This window comes from Corylus avellana, chromosome 6, assembly GCF_965113065.1.
Source record: "Corylus avellana chromosome 6, dhCorAvel1.hap1.2, whole genome shotgun sequence".
NCBI classification, from domain to species: Eukaryota; Viridiplantae; Streptophyta; class Magnoliopsida; order Fagales; family Betulaceae; genus Corylus; species Corylus avellana.
In genome coordinates, this window is record NC_142495.1 from 2,193,695 (window position 1) to 2,210,519 (window position 16,825).

Consider the following 16,825-nt stretch of genomic DNA (forward strand, 5'->3'; position numbering starts at 1 on the left):
CCTTTTACCCTCCAAAAGGACCACAACATGTTTGACCAGTAAGCAAACATGCGAATAAGAATCAGCCTAACTCCTTCATTTGCTTGATAAAGACTCCCTTTAATTTGTTTGGTAAAGGGGTCTGAAGATATTTTGAGAAATTAAGTTGAATCCTATAAATAATTAGTTAGAACTCGACTTTCACAACCGGCCCGCCGGCTATGATGCTGAACCCCACAACCTCTATGGTTGGGGTTTATAATTTTGTTAATTACTACACTAAACAAATTAATTTCTTCTTTTAGACAGAATGGTAGCCTTTCATTTCGATTAGAGCAAGGGTCAAGAACGTGAACCATTTTTGGTTGGTGAGTAAAATTTATCAAATTAATAATGTGAACATGAACAATTTTGAGACCAAGCTAACATGGTACGTTCACGAAGCCACCTAAAACATTTACAACTAGGCACTTACTACGATGTAATGAAATGCCCGTATTGCACGTGTTATATAGCACCATTTTCAACCATACAAATAAAAGACTCGAACAAGTGGAACTCATAAAAGACTCGAACAATTTATGGTTTAAATTTAAAATTAACAATTCAAAAATCTTATGGCGTCCGCTGCCTGAATAAATCTTTTGAATTGCTGAGAAAGAATATTCTCACCGTCCACCATATTCTAACAATATAGAGTCATGGACCGATTGAATATGAAGGAACTAGGAAGCCACATACATACCATGTGAGAGGAATGCATCAACACGTAAATCGTCCACGAATCACGACTGGCCCTACCACTGCGTGGTGAAAGTTGAAAAACAAAATACGAATGTGAAAAGAGGGAAAAATAAAACGGAGAGACAGAAGTTGAGAATCTTACGTCTTTCAATCTCTCATACTCGCAAGTCGCATCCCAATTTTCAGTTTCCACGTCAGCATCAAAACCACCCATTTGAATTTAATTTAACAAAATCAAAAAAGTTGGTCTGATAGAATTAGGTTTGGATTTTATCCGCTATAAAAATAAGTTATAAATACAAATGGATTCTTTTATGATTTGAAATTTTGACAGATAATTTAATAAAATTTAAAAATTAATTAATTCATTAATGGGTCATATAAGAACAAATCAAATTCCTTGAAAAGGCAGCCAACCCGCCATAAGAAGATAGTTTAACCACCCGATTTAACAAATTAACTGTTAACTTTTTTAATGCAGAGATTAATTTTTTTTTTACAGAGTAATTAATTATTGGTTGAAGTCCACTTAACTCCCTTAAACTATCACTCCAATGACAATCTACCTCCTAAACTATCAATTGCGATAATTTATCATTCAAACTACCAAAATAATGACAATGTACCCCAAATTTTAATAAAATGACAAAATTACTCTTATTAAAATAAAAACAAAAATACTAAAAATTAATTAATTTTTTTTCAAAATTGTAAGGGAATCTGTCTTATTGAAAATTTTATAGGGGTAATTTTGTCATTTTGTTGCAGTGTTAGGTATATTGCCATTGTTTTGATAGTTTATGAGGTAAATTGTTGTAATTGATAGTTTAAAAGTAAATTGCCATTAAAGTGATAATTTGAAGAGATTAAATAAATTTTATCCTTAATTATTTTTAAAATTTGGACTATTTGTTAAAACTTAAAAAAAAAAGAAAAGAAAAAAAAAAGGCACCTTTTTATTTATTGGATAACGAGGAATAGATAGCGGAATTAAATAGATATCCATAGCAGGCCCCACTCGCGCATGCACACGCGCCCTCTCACAGAAGTCAGAGATTTGACGCAACCCAAGGTGTTTTTGCAGATCTAACACGTCTCAAAGTGTAGTGTATCTGTTGGCTCGTACACCACTTTCGTTAGCTGATGATGCAATTTAAGCACCCCACCACTTCATCATTGATTCCTCCAAACCCACACATTTTCTCATTTCCCCTTCTCCCAAAAAACCTGAGAGAAACTGTCTGTGTGTTTACGTCGGTGACCTCATTGTCACGTCAATCGCCAGAGCCCGACGACGACGAGCTTCCCAAACAACAACAGGGACCCAATTTAATACGCCTTAAGATCACGTCGATTCTCTCCGTACGTACACTGGCTGCCTGTGCCTGGGCATCTCATTTAACGCCCCTCTACCAAAACCTTCCTCGCCTCTTCAAACAACTTTCAAGAAAGCACTGAAAAAGTACTACTACCGTGCTTCGTTAACTATATCGTTGGCGTTGACGGAGTCCGGCGAGATGGGGAACTGTCAGGCGGCGGAGGCGGCGACGGTGGTTATTCAACACCCGGGGAACAAGGTGGAGAGAGTTTACTGGTCCGTGAGCGCTCACGAGGTCATGAACTCGAACCCGGGCCACTACGTGGCGCACGTGGTGACCTCGCCGACGACGAAGTCCGAGAACGGGACGCCGTTGAAGCAACTCAAGCTACTCCGACCGGATGACACGTTGCTCATAGGCCACGCTTATCGTTTGATTAGCTTCGAAGGTGACACTGGCAGACTATATATAGTAAATTATTACCACTACTACATGGTCGTGCTCAGATTTGTCGTTATTATTGTTGGATTTTACGTTTTGTGTATTTGTTTGCAGATGTGTTGAAGGAGTTTGCTGCGAAGAAGTGCGTGAAACTGGGGAAGTTGCTTGAGAAAGGAGGGCTTGGGTTTGGGGTTGGCGTTGGCGTTGAGACGAGAAGGAAGGACTCGGGTCGTTGTTCGAACACGAATCCGAAACCGAAATTCGAGAACTCCGGTTCAGTCAAGGTGAACATCTTTTTTAACGTGAAAACCCTTCATTGATTTGCTGTTTAATTACTGAAACTTGTTAGAATAATCTCGCCATTGTAGGATGTGATTTTTTGGGAATCTTTTTTTTTTTCAACAAATAATAAGGGCCTCTTTTATTTAGTGCTCAAGAATCGGTAAGCATGAGAGTATAGAACATACGGGTGATTTTCTTATGGATTCCTTATTTTTAAATCTTATCTCTGAGTTTGGAATAATCTGGACTTAATTTGTCTAGATTACAGGTTTCAAGGCACGTCTTTTAGCTATGGTAAACACGTTTTATTTTGTCGTAAGTTTTCTTCGGGTAAAAAATTTGTAAGAAATAATACTATAGTTATATTGAGGGTGCTCAAATGTTTTTTTAGCTAAACCCTAAAATATTAAACTGGAAAAAGGAAAAAAAAAAAAAAAAAAAAAAACCTTGATAATTATTTATACATGTACGAAGATGCTTGCCACGTGTCTCTATTATAAATGTCTGAATTTAAGTGGTTGGTTGCCTTTATTTTGTGATGACTTGAACGTAGAAGTCAGGGAATATGATCATGGTAGTTTGAAGCTAGAGCTAGCAGAATTTTGTAATTTATCTATGATTTATTAATAAACTAACGGGGGAAATATAATGTCTCATACTTCTTTCTTTTTTTTTTCTTTTTTTTTTTTTTTTTTTAATTTCTCATACTTTAAACCATGCATGTTTGTGGATGTTCACTTTAGCACCTTTTGCCTAAAGGATCACTCTCGCTCTCGCTCTCACTCTCACTCTCACTCTCCACCATTTACTTGTCTCTTATAAGGAGCAACGACAAAGAAAGAAAAAGGCACTTCAAGAAATAACGCAAAAGGCTCTTCCACTTACTGACCTGTTTGTTCTTCTGCCTCTAAACGAATCATCCCTTTTTTTTTTTTTTGCTTTTTTCTTTTTTTGGGCCTGTACGTGGGCCATCGAACCAAAAAGTATATATATTAAAAAATACATTTCAATTCAATATTTTTTTTAGCATTTTAAAATATTTTTAGTTAGTCAACCCTTTCAAAATTATCCTTTTATTTTATTTTTCTTTAAAATGTTTCATATTTTTCTTTCCCCGGACCGGACATCCACCACTACTTATCTCTCTATAAATATATATATATAGTCAGCATCAACTCGGTCGGAACCACCAGGCCAGTTCATGACTTTGTTTGATGATATTTTTTTTTCTTTTAAGAAAATAATAACATCAACAAAAGCACATACTTTTGTTGTTGGTTGTATTATTAATTATTCCTGGAGTGAATTGTCACTGTTTGGCTCTCTCTCTTTTTCAGGTGGAGCAGGAGGTTCACCGGCAGGGAAACAACGGGGGCAGCAGTATGAGAGGTGGTGTGGGCAGGCACCATGGTGGTGGGGGCCAATGGAGGCCAGCCTTGCAGAGCATTGCAGAGGTTGGAACTTGAAATCACCAGCAGTCGCTACCCAACGATGCTCTCTCACTTTCATATATCGTCTCACTCTCTCTACTCTCTCCCCACCAATAAAACCGCAACCAATCCTTTCTCTTTTTTCAATACCTTTATATATATATATATTCTCTCTTTATAATTTTGGACACATGTTGCCTGTAGACCTTTCTTGCTAGGGTTTGTGTTAGATGTACGTAGCTCAATTTGGATACTTGTTCAAACTCTGAAATTAGAGTACCCACCACTCTTCTTAATTGTAATTAGCCGCCGGCTATCTATTGATTATCTTACTTTTTTCAATGGGTTGATGGGTTGGATTCATGATGAGTGGGATCACAACTCATAATTAAGTACACCATTATATTTGTTAGCCAACCTTAATTCTAACAAATAAACTTCATTCACATAAATAAACACATAGGACAAAAGAAAATAAAAGTACAATATTCTAATAAATACCATGATAAAGAGCATCAACATGAATTATTAAAGTGAAATTATCCGCTGATTAAAATAGTGGGGGTTTAGCATACTGAGATCTGTAGGCTAAGAAAGAGTGTCCTTTAAGTTGGCATTAAAGACATGGTTCAAAGACTTGGTATTTACTCTACCTGATAAAAGAGGAAGGGAAGGAAATGTCTTTGTCTGCTGCAGGAGATCTTGCAGCTCTCAATTATGGTATTCAACTAGATCTATGATATTAGCCGACACCGTCTCATAGCTGTACACCCCATGAGGTCATGCATCCATGAATGCATGCATGAACTCGATCGTGGGTGCTTTCATGGAGGTGGGTTCTCATGATTTATGACTCATGATCATATTAATGTTATTAGTCACCACACCGTCCAATAACTACAAGGATCCTTTCCATTTAATTTAAAATAGATACTGTCTGAATTTAAAATTAATACATTTAACTGTAATGTCACATTACTTCAATTTTTTTTAAAAATTGCCAATATTTCTGATTCCATGTTTTTATCTTTTAGATCTTCTACTTGTCATGATTTATTACTATGTAACCTATGACTGAATGGGTTACTTACGAGTCGTGTGCCTACGAAGAGTTTGCATTTTGCAGGGTGGCCGGCGTTGATCAGTCGAAATGGCTTTGTTTTGTTTAGTTAATTAAATTATTTTGCAGGATAACCAATATTTTTTGTCACGTCAAATCTTTTATTTTTTATTTTTTATTTTTTGTTGGTTATGGATTCATAGGCATGAAAAAATAATCAAAACCACAAAGCACTCTTCAAAATTAAAAAAAAAAAAAAAATTACTTCCACCTTTACATCTCATTAAAAATATATTTTTTAAATACAAAATAAAAATGCCTCTTAAAAGCCACGAACAAGCACAATAGTGCTACCACCACTAGACTTCCTTCTTTTTTCTTTTTTTTTTTTTTTAAAAAAAAAATTCAGAAACTGTACGACGTCTCTATCCCCCAATTGAAATATTTGTCAAATACTATAATCACTGTCTCTCTTACTCCCACCCCACCTTTAATCATGCGACCAAGAGATTTTTGTTCCATGTTTTGTCTTTGTCTTAACCATACCACGTTGGCAATGAAGCTGCTTTTCCCCTTGCCAGAAAGAAAGCGTGCGTCTCAGGTCTCGTCTTTTCTTTTATTCCTTGCAAAAAGATATAGAGGGCTAGAAAGTTTTTAGCACAAATTAAATATCAATATCAGATATAAATGCTTTGTTTATTAATATATTTTGGGATTTTCTTTTGTTATTTTGAAAAAAAAATGTTATGGCGTGACGTAAAAGTACGAATTATTTTTGTGTTTTTATTTATTTATTTTTTTTGTGTTTGTGTCGTTTTTTAATACTTTTATTTTAATAAAAAAAATATATAAAAACAAAAAAATTTAACAAACAAAGCCAAAGCTTATAAACAAAATGGAAATGTCCCAAAGAAGTAGGTCAATCGGTTGAGACCACGCCTAATGAAGCGGATGTCACAAGTTTAAATTTCTCTCCCCCTCTTGTGTAGACAAGTCAAAAATAATAATAATAATAATAAACAAAATGGAAATAATATCTTCTTAATTTCATGGCTCAAATTAAGTCATTTGAAATTTTTCATGACAATAAATTTGCCATACGTATAAACGTCCTTTTACTACATTATTGGTCATTGGGCATTGGGCACCGTTAGTTGAAAAGTAACACTAACAAGTAAGAAACTTATATGTGTATTACAATCTAGGGTAAACTATACTTACCCTTTATTTTTATATTCAAATTGTGCAAATAAATAAATAAATTTACACTCAAATTGCAATGTGGTTTCAAACTTTTAAAAGTTGCAATTAGCACTCCTAACTACATTGTCCTTTCACTTAGCCTCATTCCGTTAAAATTATCTATTCAATCCAACGGTAAATAGATAAAAGGTCAATTATACCCTTATCACTTTTGAATATACAATTATGCCATTAGATTAAAAAAAAAAAAGTTATTGTGTTAAGGAGACCCACGGCCTCTCGAGTTTTTTTTTTATTAATAAAATGTAAGGAAATTATTGTCATTCACTAGATTTAATGTTGGAAGTCCCACATTACCTGGGTATTAAGGAGATTGACCATTTTATAAGTGTGAGGGGAAACCTCAACTCTTGAGCTAGCTTTTGGGTTGAGTTAGGCTCAAGACCCATTTCTAACATGGTATCAGAGCCTAGCCCAATTGGTTGTGGCCCACCGTCACCCATTCGCACGTGTTGGCTTGGATGTCCTCCTGCCACACGTGAGGGGGCGTATTGGAAGTCCCACATTGTCTGAGTATTAAGGAGATGAGCCATTTATAAGGATGAGAGAAAACTTCAAATCTTGAGTTAGCTTTTGGGTTGAGTTAGGCCCAAGACCAATTTCTAACATTTAATATAAAATCCTATGTAATGGCTAAATGAAAGGGTTTAGCATTTTCTGTGATCATTGCAGCCGTTTGGTAACCATTTATTCTCATTTCTCTTAAAGGGTTTAGCTTTTTCAGTTTTAAAAAGCTAAAAAAGCTTGCGCTGATATATATTTGGGCCTGGATTGAAGTCGGTGAGGCCCAATTAAAACTGTAGCGCCTCTGCTGGATGCAAAATAGCAGAGTTGCCCTCCCAACGTGGCCGTATTTTCTTTCAATGCGCGCCAATTTCTCTGGGAATTCAGAAATCATGGGTTCGGCAAACCCGGTTCGGATCCTCGCCCTTATTCTCTGGCTTCTCTTCCTCGCGATTCCAGGTCGGGTCTCCGTTGGCCCCGCCACTGACCGCTCTTTGGGTAGTTTCTCTTCCACTACGCTTTGAATTTGGCTGTGCCTCTCGGGCATTTCCAAAATCTAGGGTTTTAAAGTTTGTAAAGTATTCAGTAGTAGAAATTGGACATAGCTTCGGAGAAAGTTAGAAGAAACAGACCGTGAAAGTTTCTAAATTTCTGACAGGATGTAAAATACTTGATTGTAGTTTCTTGGTGAAAAATATGAAAGCAAAATACGAGTTTTCTGTTTTCCTTGGCCTTTTTTCTTTTTCTTCTTTTTTTTTTTATTATTTTTTTATTATTTTATTTTTTACGGAGAGTTGGTTAGCAACACGTACTTATCTCGCCTTCAGTGGGTAAAATTGTTCCTTGATATTTTTCTTCTTTTTTATCTGCAAATTCTGGTTTTCTTATCTAGTTAGCGAGAGATTAACATGCTGAGAAAAATCATTTATTTTTTGTTTCATTATTTCATGGCATTTGATGGAGTTAATTGTTCAATTTTGATTCATATGTGATGCAAGTTATACCAGCTTAGATGTTATGTTCTCTGTTCATTGTACTTTGGCATTTGGATTTTATGCCTGCTGTTTCGTTTCTCAGAAGGAATGAGGGAATGGAATAGAAATTTCTTTTTTAGGCTCATGGAGGGAGGTTGTTTTAGAGTATTCTCCTTTCGTTTTCTCTCTTTTTGTTTTGTTGTTGTTTTGGCTATTAACATGAACCTTTGTGGGAGTGAAAATTATATTAGGAGCGTTTGGTGGTGGAAATGTGTTTTATGCATTTGAATATTTGGATAGATAGTGATACTCTGCTTTTATCTTTTTGGTTTCACAGTTGTTGGTGAATCTACTAGGCTGCAGCTATCAAGCGGTCTGCCAGTGAAAAACTCTCCAGGTTCGAAGCCTGGCACTTCAGTGGTCTGTGAAAGAGTTCGTATCAGTGGATTGTCAAGGCTTCAAAATTTGAAAAAAATTGCCCACTCAGCAAAGGTGAATGTATCACAAAAAGATCCAAGCATTCGTATACCGAATCCTGAGATTTGTTTCCATAGGTGAGTCATCCTATCATGTGGTTTTCACACCAGACATCTCATATCTAGAGACTGATTTGACTGTCTGGGACAAATAGTTTAATGTTTTATAATTCAATTCTCTTGATGTTACAAATCCTCAGAAGTGATGATGTGTTTGCTGTTGCTTTGGAGAAGTTTGCATGCATGCAGCAATTTTGTGTTTGTTCAAGATAAAGCGTTCCGCTATACAGTCTATATCTATCATTGAAAATTGTGGGAAGTATGTGTGCGGACGTGTGTTCAGTCTCAAATATCAGCATTTTTGCATTTGGTTAGATAAACTTAATTTGTTGATTGATATATTGAATTAAGGACATGATGCAGAACAAAGTTATTTTTATGAGGTCCCCATTCTTCTTAATTCTCGACTAAGAAATAAGTAAAGGTTTTCTTTTATGTATTCATAAGTGGTTGGAGATAATAGTCGTGTCAAAAATTGATTGAAGCATATGGTACCAAGCTAAAGAATTTGTTTATTAAATAAGAGTAGTCTGTTTCCTTTGCAGTAATACATCTCTAAGGACAGGGATGTGCCCTCTAGGCCAGTGGGAGAAAGTTACCAAGGGTTCTTGGGTTCGGTCCATGTCACCTTTTGACAACAGGATCTTAGACATAAGGACTACTGGTTCATCCTTAGAAAACTTTATGGTGTCCATTGAAGAAGGTACTTTTTTAGTTTATATTTTGATGGATTTCCCTCCTACCATATTTTTGACACTAGTAACCGGTTCAATGACTGTTATTTTGTTTTGCAGAATTTTTCTTATATCGCGTAATATGTTTAATCCTGGGCATAGTTTTGATGAGCGTCGCTTCCTTTCTAAGCAAGTCATTAGTGTTTTATTATGGAAGTGCAATCTTAATCGGAGTCATCCTTGTAATATTGATGATACTTTTTCAGGTAATATAGTTTTTATTTCCTTTACTATTAATAATTGGATTCCATTTACAATTTTTAAGCTGCAAGTATAATCTGGATTTTTTGTTGAAATTTATTGGACTTGCAAATAAGTATTTAATTTGTGTTAACTAATCAGTTATACCCTAACTTTTGCATATTTTTGGGTAAGTGGTTTGCAAACAAAAATTGAATTTTTTTTCTGTGGTGGCTACATCTAAAAGTGAGAATTTTGCCTAACACCACTTCAGACTACTACTCATTAGTCCGAAGAAATTATTTTTGTTGCTTAGGCATCTTTTTCTGATATTGTAATATGGCAATATTCTTTTTGGTTATTGACAGGGGATGAAGCTTCTGCCGACTGGTCGAAAGAACTCACTCGCAATTTTTATATACGCATCTGCTGTAGGTATCAAACTTAAGTCAACTCACTTTTGACTCCCCTAATTTAGATGAAAGAGATTATTCAAATACAATCGTTTTTGTCAGGTTGGGTTGGGATCTTTTTTCCTCCGCTACTTACCTGGATTGTGCCGTGCGATACTTACGGAGATTGGAATCAATGAAGACTTGTACTATCCTGTATGTATGTAAATCTGCTGTGAAGAGAGAATCGTGGTCTTTCATCTAGATCTTTCTATCTGCATGTTATTCTTTTGTTTGCTGGGAAGATGTTGTTTTAACAGTACATGTGAAAAAGTAATTAGTGAACAACAACGCATTGGCTTCTTTTGGCTTCTTTTGGCTTCTTTTGGCTTCTTTGCATTTCTGGTATATAGGAGTTACTTCTTTGCCGACACCTTTGAATTTTTTTTTTTTAAAAAAATCTGCTAGAGTATTTATCTGTTTTACTTAGACACATATATTGTTGGTAGAGCTTTATTGTGTTGGCTTTGGCTTCGGTGGTAAAGAAGTGGGTGTGAATGAGATAAATCTTATCAATCCAAATGAAATGAGTAATGGTTTAGCTTTCTTCGCAAGTTAAAATACAAACACAAGTCATGTGCACTATCCAGTTTCAGTTGAGAGACAGGCAAAACCTCTGTTAGTGGTTTAGGGCAATTTTTCATTTGGAATATGCTAGTAAACAACTATCTCTAAGGGGGTAAAATTATATATATCCCTGTTCAAAATGGGATGCCTCCTTGAAGTTGTTACATAGAAATTTCCCTAATACCCACAAGATTTTGTGTTGAAAGTGTTACACATAATAAAATTTAAAGGTCTCTTCCTTTTTGGATCTCGTCCTTTGTTCTTAGTTTGCAATGGCCATCTCTTCAATTTATTGATCTCTACTTGTTAAACAGAAGAAAAAAAAAGTCCTATTTGGGAGTGTATGTAATATTGGGTGTGGAAACTAAAATTTGAATTCTTGATTCACATGAATCCATAAAAGTACACCAATATTCTTTGGGTTGATCATTTGGTGTCATTGTTTATGTCATTTTATTTAGATTTCTGTTTTGTGTATTAGAATTTCCAATCTGTTGCACTTTGCTTTTATGCTAAGCTGACATTTGCTGTTATAGTGACAGCTTAATATAAATTAGAAAATAAAGCCCTGCTCTTTAGATTCATGTAGTTATGATTAAATATGCAAGGACTGTGGGCAGTCACTGATGATAATACTTGGTAATTAAGAAGTTGAAATGTTTCTCAAAACTTTGAATTGCAGTTGGCAATATTTCTGCTGGCTTTTGTTGCTCTTACTGGGGCATGGATGGGCTTCTGGGTAGTCCGCAAGCTCGTCCTGACAGAAGAGGGATCAGTTGATATAAGCACATCTCACTTTGTTGCATGGTCCATCCGTCTTTTGGCTGCTGTTATGATTCTTCAGGTTTATTTTCATTGATCTCAGAAATATCAATTCTTTATCTCCACCGATATTTTTTCTTTTTATTTTTTGGGAAAACTATTATCCAATTTACTACACATGAGCTGTCTTATTTTCTGAACGCCCAGAACATCTTTGACAAGTGTGTTGCTTCCAGAGTTCTGCAGATCCTCTTCTGGCAGCAGAAGCTTTAATATCTGGAATACTGGTCTCGTCTCTATTGAGGAGAATCTGTAGATTGAGATTCCTTCGTCACCTGTACAAGTATGATTTTACAATTCCGGAGCTTAACGATTACCTCCCATCATCAGGATTTCAGGATCTGCTTCCATTTCATCCATTAAGGTCTTCAACACCAACATGTTTAATAGGTGTCTCCAAATTTTGATAATGCGGAAAATGCAATTACAAACAATTTACTGATTTTGGGGAGGGGATAAACATTCTCAGTTTCTACTTTCTAGTAATCTGAAGATGCTTTGTTAACTTGGCCTGGAAGAAAAAATGCAACATATTTGCATATTTTTTTGAACCTATTTAGCTGTAATATTTCTGCAATGTCATCATGCATATTTCTTTTTATTTGTGCTGTGTTCTTTGGTTTGTAATGCATTACATTTCTGGAATACTTCTACAGGAATATGCTAAAATCTCCAAAAAAGAAACGCAAAAGGTCTCGGATGCCTGATTCTTCACCTTTTGGAGATTCACATGATGAAATTATATACAAGGTTCAGAGTGATGATGACTCCAAGTTCTTTACGCCTGGAACCAAAAATTTCACCTTGGCTCCATGCAATTCTGCTGATCGAGGTTTGATTGATCTCATGTATTCTTAATTTGACTAATCTGACTAATGAAAAGGAAATATTAGACGTCTTTACACATTCTATCCTTCAGGTTTTACCAGGACAGCACCTCGTCAGCTGTCAGATTCAGGGTCATACCCTTCTACGTTCCATGCTACACCTGAAAGGAGAAAATTTTCGAAGTCCGAGTGGGAAACGTTCACAAGAGACTCCACGGAGAAAGCCTTGGAAGAACTTGTTTCTTCACCAGATTTCAGCAAATGGGTTGTTGGTAATGCAGAAAGAATCACTGTCAATCCCAGCAAAGGTAGAGCTGATCAGCGTCGGAAGTGGCTCTTCTGGTCTTAAGCAGCTGTCATGTTCCTTGCGAAGGCAGTACATGCATATGAGATGCTACGAAGTTCGGAGTATGGAATGAACAAAATCCAAAGTTCCATCACAATCTTGTAACATTATTTGGTGCATAGTTTGGCTTCCTATTTAGATAGGATCAATTGAGCATCATGATATATATTTACCCTAGTAGACTGATTTTTTCACACATACGAGTCCCCCTTTTTCCTCTCTCCTCTCCAGCCAGATATGGTAGCCTGAACAGGAGGGGATTGATTAATATCCTCAATGTGTCCACTGGACCCCTGCTTAGAGTGGCTCTGGATTTTACTGGCCATGTCATGAGGCACTACGTGTGCCTAGTGCATGCTTCCTGGAGTAATTCCTTGCATGCTGTGTTCAGTGTGCAAAAATGCAAGTCGGGAAAGTTACATCAATAATTGGGAACACGGAGTACCTCCCACTTACGTCTTGTGCGCACAGGCACACGGCCCAATCAAAGGCAACTAAACACATGGTAATCTTGGTGGCGGCGAAGGGTGCCAACTGCCAATCTTAGCTTTTTGCATAAGGTGATGGTGGGTGTACTTAGGATAAACATAATTTTAAAGATTGTTTAAGAAATTAGTTTTTTTTAAAACAGTCTTCTTCGCAAAAGAGGAGAAACGTAAGCAAGCTCCCTTGCTTACGAGGCCGATGGGAATGACAGGGATGCTTAATTTGCTTCTTCTTACTTTTCTCCTCTTTTGCTTTTGCATGTGGTTCTCATTGGTATTCCCGCACGAAAAAAACTGTTCCCCTTGTGTGCAAGGCATGTGCATGATGATCTTGTCTCCATAACAGGATAGTTCCCCTTGGTCACGAGACAAATAAGGGCTCAGTGAGTTAATTTTTGTTTCACTTTTTCATATTTTCCCACTTCAAAAGCACCATTTTCTCCAAATAAACACAGCTATCAGCTACCTCCCAAGTCAGGATCCAATAGTGAACCAACTTTAGGCTTGTCTAACACTTGTTTTAAATTTTTCCTAAACTCCAATTTTCTATAATAGTTGTGTCTAATCATCATAATTCAAAAACGGACAGTTTTTTTTTTTTTTTTTTTCAACAAATTGGGTTGAATTTTTCTTTTCAACTTAATTTATTAAAAAAGCATTTGAAAAAATCACCTGCTTAATTTATAAATAAACGTTAATTTCTTTCAATCCATTTTGGAAGAAAGTCCATCTATAAAAGCTATATATTATTTCTTTAGGTTATTGACACTTCACCCCAAACTAATTCTTCGGGTAAATGAGGTTGATCGTACATATTTTATATTTCCCTTATTCTATTTCCTTAGTAGAATTTAATTCTTATACATAAAATAGTTTAAATATTCTAAGTTGTAACACTTCCAAAACATGTTAACGAGTGCTTTTTCATGATGCCGATTTTTTTGAACTTAATTTTATTTTTATCACGATAATTATTAGCTGTTATTCTTTATTCTCATTCCTTTCTTTAGCTTAGCTTTCATGATATCCATGTAGGAATAGGAGTAAGATATTTTCCAGGATGTCCGAAAGTTGAAAAAAGTTGTTGGGTTGCCGACAGCTTTATTCTTCTTTATTGCTAAAGCTGAACGACACCGTGTGCCTCGCCGTAATTCTTCGTAAGAGGTAGTCGGTTTGGGCAGTACTGAAAGAAACTTCCTTCAGGTTCTAGACTCTGCCACCTTCCTTCGCCGCCTTTATTTATTTCTATATAAAGCATCCCCAGAAGGCAAAGGCTCACACTTTCCCTAATTCGTTCTGAGAATCTTTGTTTTGAAGAGATCGAGATCATGAGTTACTACAACCAGCAGCCTCCAGTTGGTGTTCCTCCTTCTCAAGGTACGATAGGTAATATTGCTTGATGGTAATATATATATATATATATATATATATATATATATATATATATATATATATATATATATTGATGGGTTTTTGTGGTTTAATTGATCAATGGTATTCTTGTAGGGTATCCAAAGGATGCTTATAATCCTCCACCAGGGTACCCTGTCCAAGGCTACCCCCCGCCGGGGTATCCGCCGCAGCAGGGGTATGCTCCACCCTACAGCCAGACCCAGCCTCCTCCTAGGCAAGAAACCAGCTGCCTTGAAGGATGGTATGTATATATTATTATTGTTTTGTCAAATTTCACGGCAAAGATTGCTTCACAATTTTACCTTATCTCACACGTACGCTCCGTACGCCGTATGTTGCTTTCTTTTATTATGAAGACATTTGACTAGGTTTACAATTAATTATGAATATATTTTTATGGCTAGTGATATATATAACACTTCATGCACCTCAGTATTATTTAATTATAAAATAATTAAATAATTATTTAAACAATAAAAGAATGTAATAATAAATTTTATAATTAAATAATATATATATGCCGCCTACGAATCACCACGCCTGAATCACTGAAGGTTCTCTTCAGAAGCAAGCGTCCAAAACGCAACAGCAACATAGTGCCGCTAAACTGCAAATAGCACAAAACTTTGTCAATTTTCTCATATGGTAATAATACGGAGCTTAAAAATAAAATAAAAATATAATAAATAATACTGGCGTGTTGCTTTCTTTAATGCTACCTTATCTCACACATACGCTCTGTATGTCTTATGTTGCTTTCTTTTATATATATATATAAAACACTGGCGTGCATGACTATAATACTGGCGTGCATTAATGGTCATGCACGCTAGTATTATTTAATTATAAAATTATGTAAACTATATATATATATCGGTTTTTTTACTCAAAAGAGTGACTCAACCTGCAGCTCAAAGTGACGAAAGTGGCCAAAGAGGGTGGACCACCCCCACCCCACATTAGCCTTTTGAGGCATCCAAAAATCATCATTCTTTTAATTTATTATTACATTGCTGCCACTATCTATGAACTCAAAAAAAAAAAAAAAAAAAAAATGCGATGTATATAGTGCAACACACCGGATCCAAAATCCCTAGGTAACTTTCCAACGTACCTATTGTTGTATGTTCCGGAAGGAAATATTTGAAAGCCTATAAGCAATATCATCAACTACCATGTTATGATAGCAGAGTTTTCACTTGGTGAAGATCGCCGCCTCTTTTGTTTTTTGGGTTCCTAATTTTTAATTTTTTTTTAATGGGTTCCTAATTTGTGTAATCATAACATGGCTCGTTTTAATTAGGACCGACTATTTAGAAGAAAGTACGTAATGCTATATATTATATTTTTATTATATTTTTAAACTCCAATCCTAGCATTACTCTTCATGATGTTTTACTTTTATTATTACCATATGAGAAAATTGACAAAGTTTTGTGCTATTTGCAGTTTAGCGGCTCTATGTTGTTGTTGCCTTCTGGATGCTTGCTTCTGAGAAGAACCTTCAACGATTCAGGCGTGGTGATTCGTAGGGGGCATAATTAATATTATATATGTTACGTGAAGATTAGATTCATGTTTATTCTTCCTTCTAATGTCTTTAAGTTGATATTTACATATATAATTGATCATTGGGATATATGCTACACTACTTGAAGATGTAATCATTTTGACTTCAAAAAAAAAAAAGGGGGTAATAATTGTTTTGATTTGGTTATTGGAAACATTGAGACTACGGCCGGTAAACTTCTGCAAAATTTTGTTTACTTTTCTAACATTAAAAACAGGTTAATCTAGCGGATTTAAAGAAACGTAAAAATAATTCGGTCACTTATCTTACAGTCATTGTGAGGCTGCCAGAGCACACCACAGTAGCAGAATGGTTGTGCCACCACCGTGGTACCAAGGTGCTCCCTATGTCTTGGAGGACATTCCCAAAGCACCTCCCTCGGTAACGATGTTTGTTGAGGAGGTTCTTCAAGTCTTTGAAGGAAATTTTTAAGGCGCTTCCCTCAATATTAATGTCGAAGAGGTTCGAGTCTTGGAGGACATGCCCAAGGTGCCTCATTTGGTACCCATGCCAATGAGGTATAATTCAACTCTTGGAGGACATGCCCAAGGCGTCTCCCTTGGTACCGACACCGACGAGGTTCAAGTTTTAGAGGACGTTTTCAAGGTGCCTCCCTCGGCACCGATGTTGAGAGGAGGTTCAAGTCTTGGAAGACATGCTGGCCACTGGATCGGGACAACTAGAAACGCCTACTCATTCTACTTATCTACACTAAAACCTTGTCTCGAAAGCGGTTTGAAAACAAGGTTGGACGAATACCAAGCCAGGGCGGGGGGCAAAGGCCTCTGCTACGTACATGCTGACAACCACAACACCAAATAGTTCTTGGTATTGAAGGCTAAGGGGTTTTTAACAACCAACCAGCCGGATATGTCATCTATTGGAATGAGCACAATT

At 36.1% G+C, this 16,825-nt stretch overlaps 3 protein-coding genes across 5 annotated transcripts; all 3 read left to right on the forward strand.

Annotated features, from left to right (window-relative positions):
* Nucleotides 1-1,894: 1,894 nt before the first annotated feature.
* Nucleotides 1,895-4,537, forward strand: LOC132187253 (DUF4228 domain protein). The gene is made up of 3 exons (XM_059601501.2): nt 1,895-2,490; nt 2,598-2,767; nt 4,103-4,537. Exons 1-3 carry the CDS (start codon nt 2,241-2,243, stop codon nt 4,229-4,231), a joined length of 549 nt encoding a protein of 182 aa, XP_059457484.1. The 5' UTR covers nt 1,895-2,240; the 3' UTR covers nt 4,232-4,537.
* Nucleotides 4,538-7,349: 2,812 nt separating this feature from the next.
* LOC132188664 (transmembrane protein (DUF2215)) lies at nt 7,350-12,658 on the forward strand. 2 transcript variants are annotated; one of them, XM_059603185.2, is made up of 10 exons: nt 7,350-7,520; nt 8,334-8,550; nt 9,078-9,235; nt 9,327-9,472; nt 9,815-9,877; nt 9,962-10,054; nt 11,148-11,309; nt 11,464-11,651; nt 11,944-12,119; nt 12,207-12,658. In XM_059603185.2, exons 1-10 carry the CDS (start codon nt 7,382-7,384, stop codon nt 12,461-12,463), a joined length of 1,599 nt encoding a protein of 532 aa, XP_059459168.2. In that variant the 5' UTR covers nt 7,350-7,381; the 3' UTR covers nt 12,464-12,658. The 2 variants fall into 2 exon arrangements, with proteins under 2 accessions (XP_059459168.2, XP_059459169.2); XM_059603186.2 differs by having other exon boundaries at nt 11,464-11,570.
* A 1,328-nt stretch (nt 12,659-13,986) lies between these two features.
* Nucleotides 13,987-16,067, forward strand: WIH1 (cysteine-rich TM module stress tolerance protein). 2 transcript variants are annotated; one of them, XM_059601739.2, is made up of 3 exons: nt 13,987-14,331; nt 14,452-14,599; nt 15,808-16,067. In XM_059601739.2, the coding sequence occupies exons 1-3, from the start codon at nt 14,274-14,276 to the stop codon at nt 15,851-15,853; spliced, it is 252 nt and encodes an 83-aa protein (XP_059457722.2). In that variant the 5' UTR covers nt 13,987-14,273; the 3' UTR covers nt 15,854-16,067. The 2 variants fall into 2 exon arrangements, with proteins under 2 accessions (XP_059457722.2, XP_059457723.2); XM_059601740.2 differs by having other exon boundaries at nt 13,996-14,322.
* The last annotated feature ends 758 nt before the right edge of the window (nt 16,068-16,825 follow it).

Bases quoted from the DNA above. Each gene is read 5' to 3' on its own strand.
- LOC132188664 (XM_059603185.2), top strand. From the start codon at position 7,382: ATGCGCGCCAATTTCTCTGGGAATTCAGAAATCATGGGTTCGGCAAAC. The intron at 8,551-9,077 runs GTGAGTCATCCT...TTTCCTTTGCAG, and splicing joins CCTGAGATTTGTTTCCATAG to TAATACATCTCTAAGGACAG. The intron at 9,878-9,961 runs GTAGGTATCAAA...CGTTTTTGTCAG, and splicing joins TTTTTATATACGCATCTGCT to GTTGGGTTGGGATCTTTTTT.
- WIH1 (XM_059601739.2), top strand. From the start codon at position 14,274: ATGAGTTACTACAACCAGCAGCCTCCAGTTGGTGTTCCTCCTTCTCAA. The intron at 14,332-14,451 runs GTAATATTGCTT...GTATTCTTGTAG, and splicing joins TCCTTCTCAAGGTACGATAG to GGTATCCAAAGGATGCTTAT. The intron at 14,600-15,807 runs GTATGTATATAT...TGCTATTTGCAG, and splicing joins ACCAGCTGCCTTGAAGGATG to TTTAGCGGCTCTATGTTGTT.
- LOC132187253 (XM_059601501.2), top strand. From the start codon at position 2,241: ATGGGGAACTGTCAGGCGGCGGAGGCGGCGACGGTGGTTATTCAACAC. The intron at 2,491-2,597 runs GTGACACTGGCA...ATTTGTTTGCAG, and splicing joins TCGTTTGATTAGCTTCGAAG to ATGTGTTGAAGGAGTTTGCT. The intron at 2,768-4,102 runs GTGAACATCTTT...TCTCTTTTTCAG, and splicing joins AGAACTCCGGTTCAGTCAAG to GTGGAGCAGGAGGTTCACCG.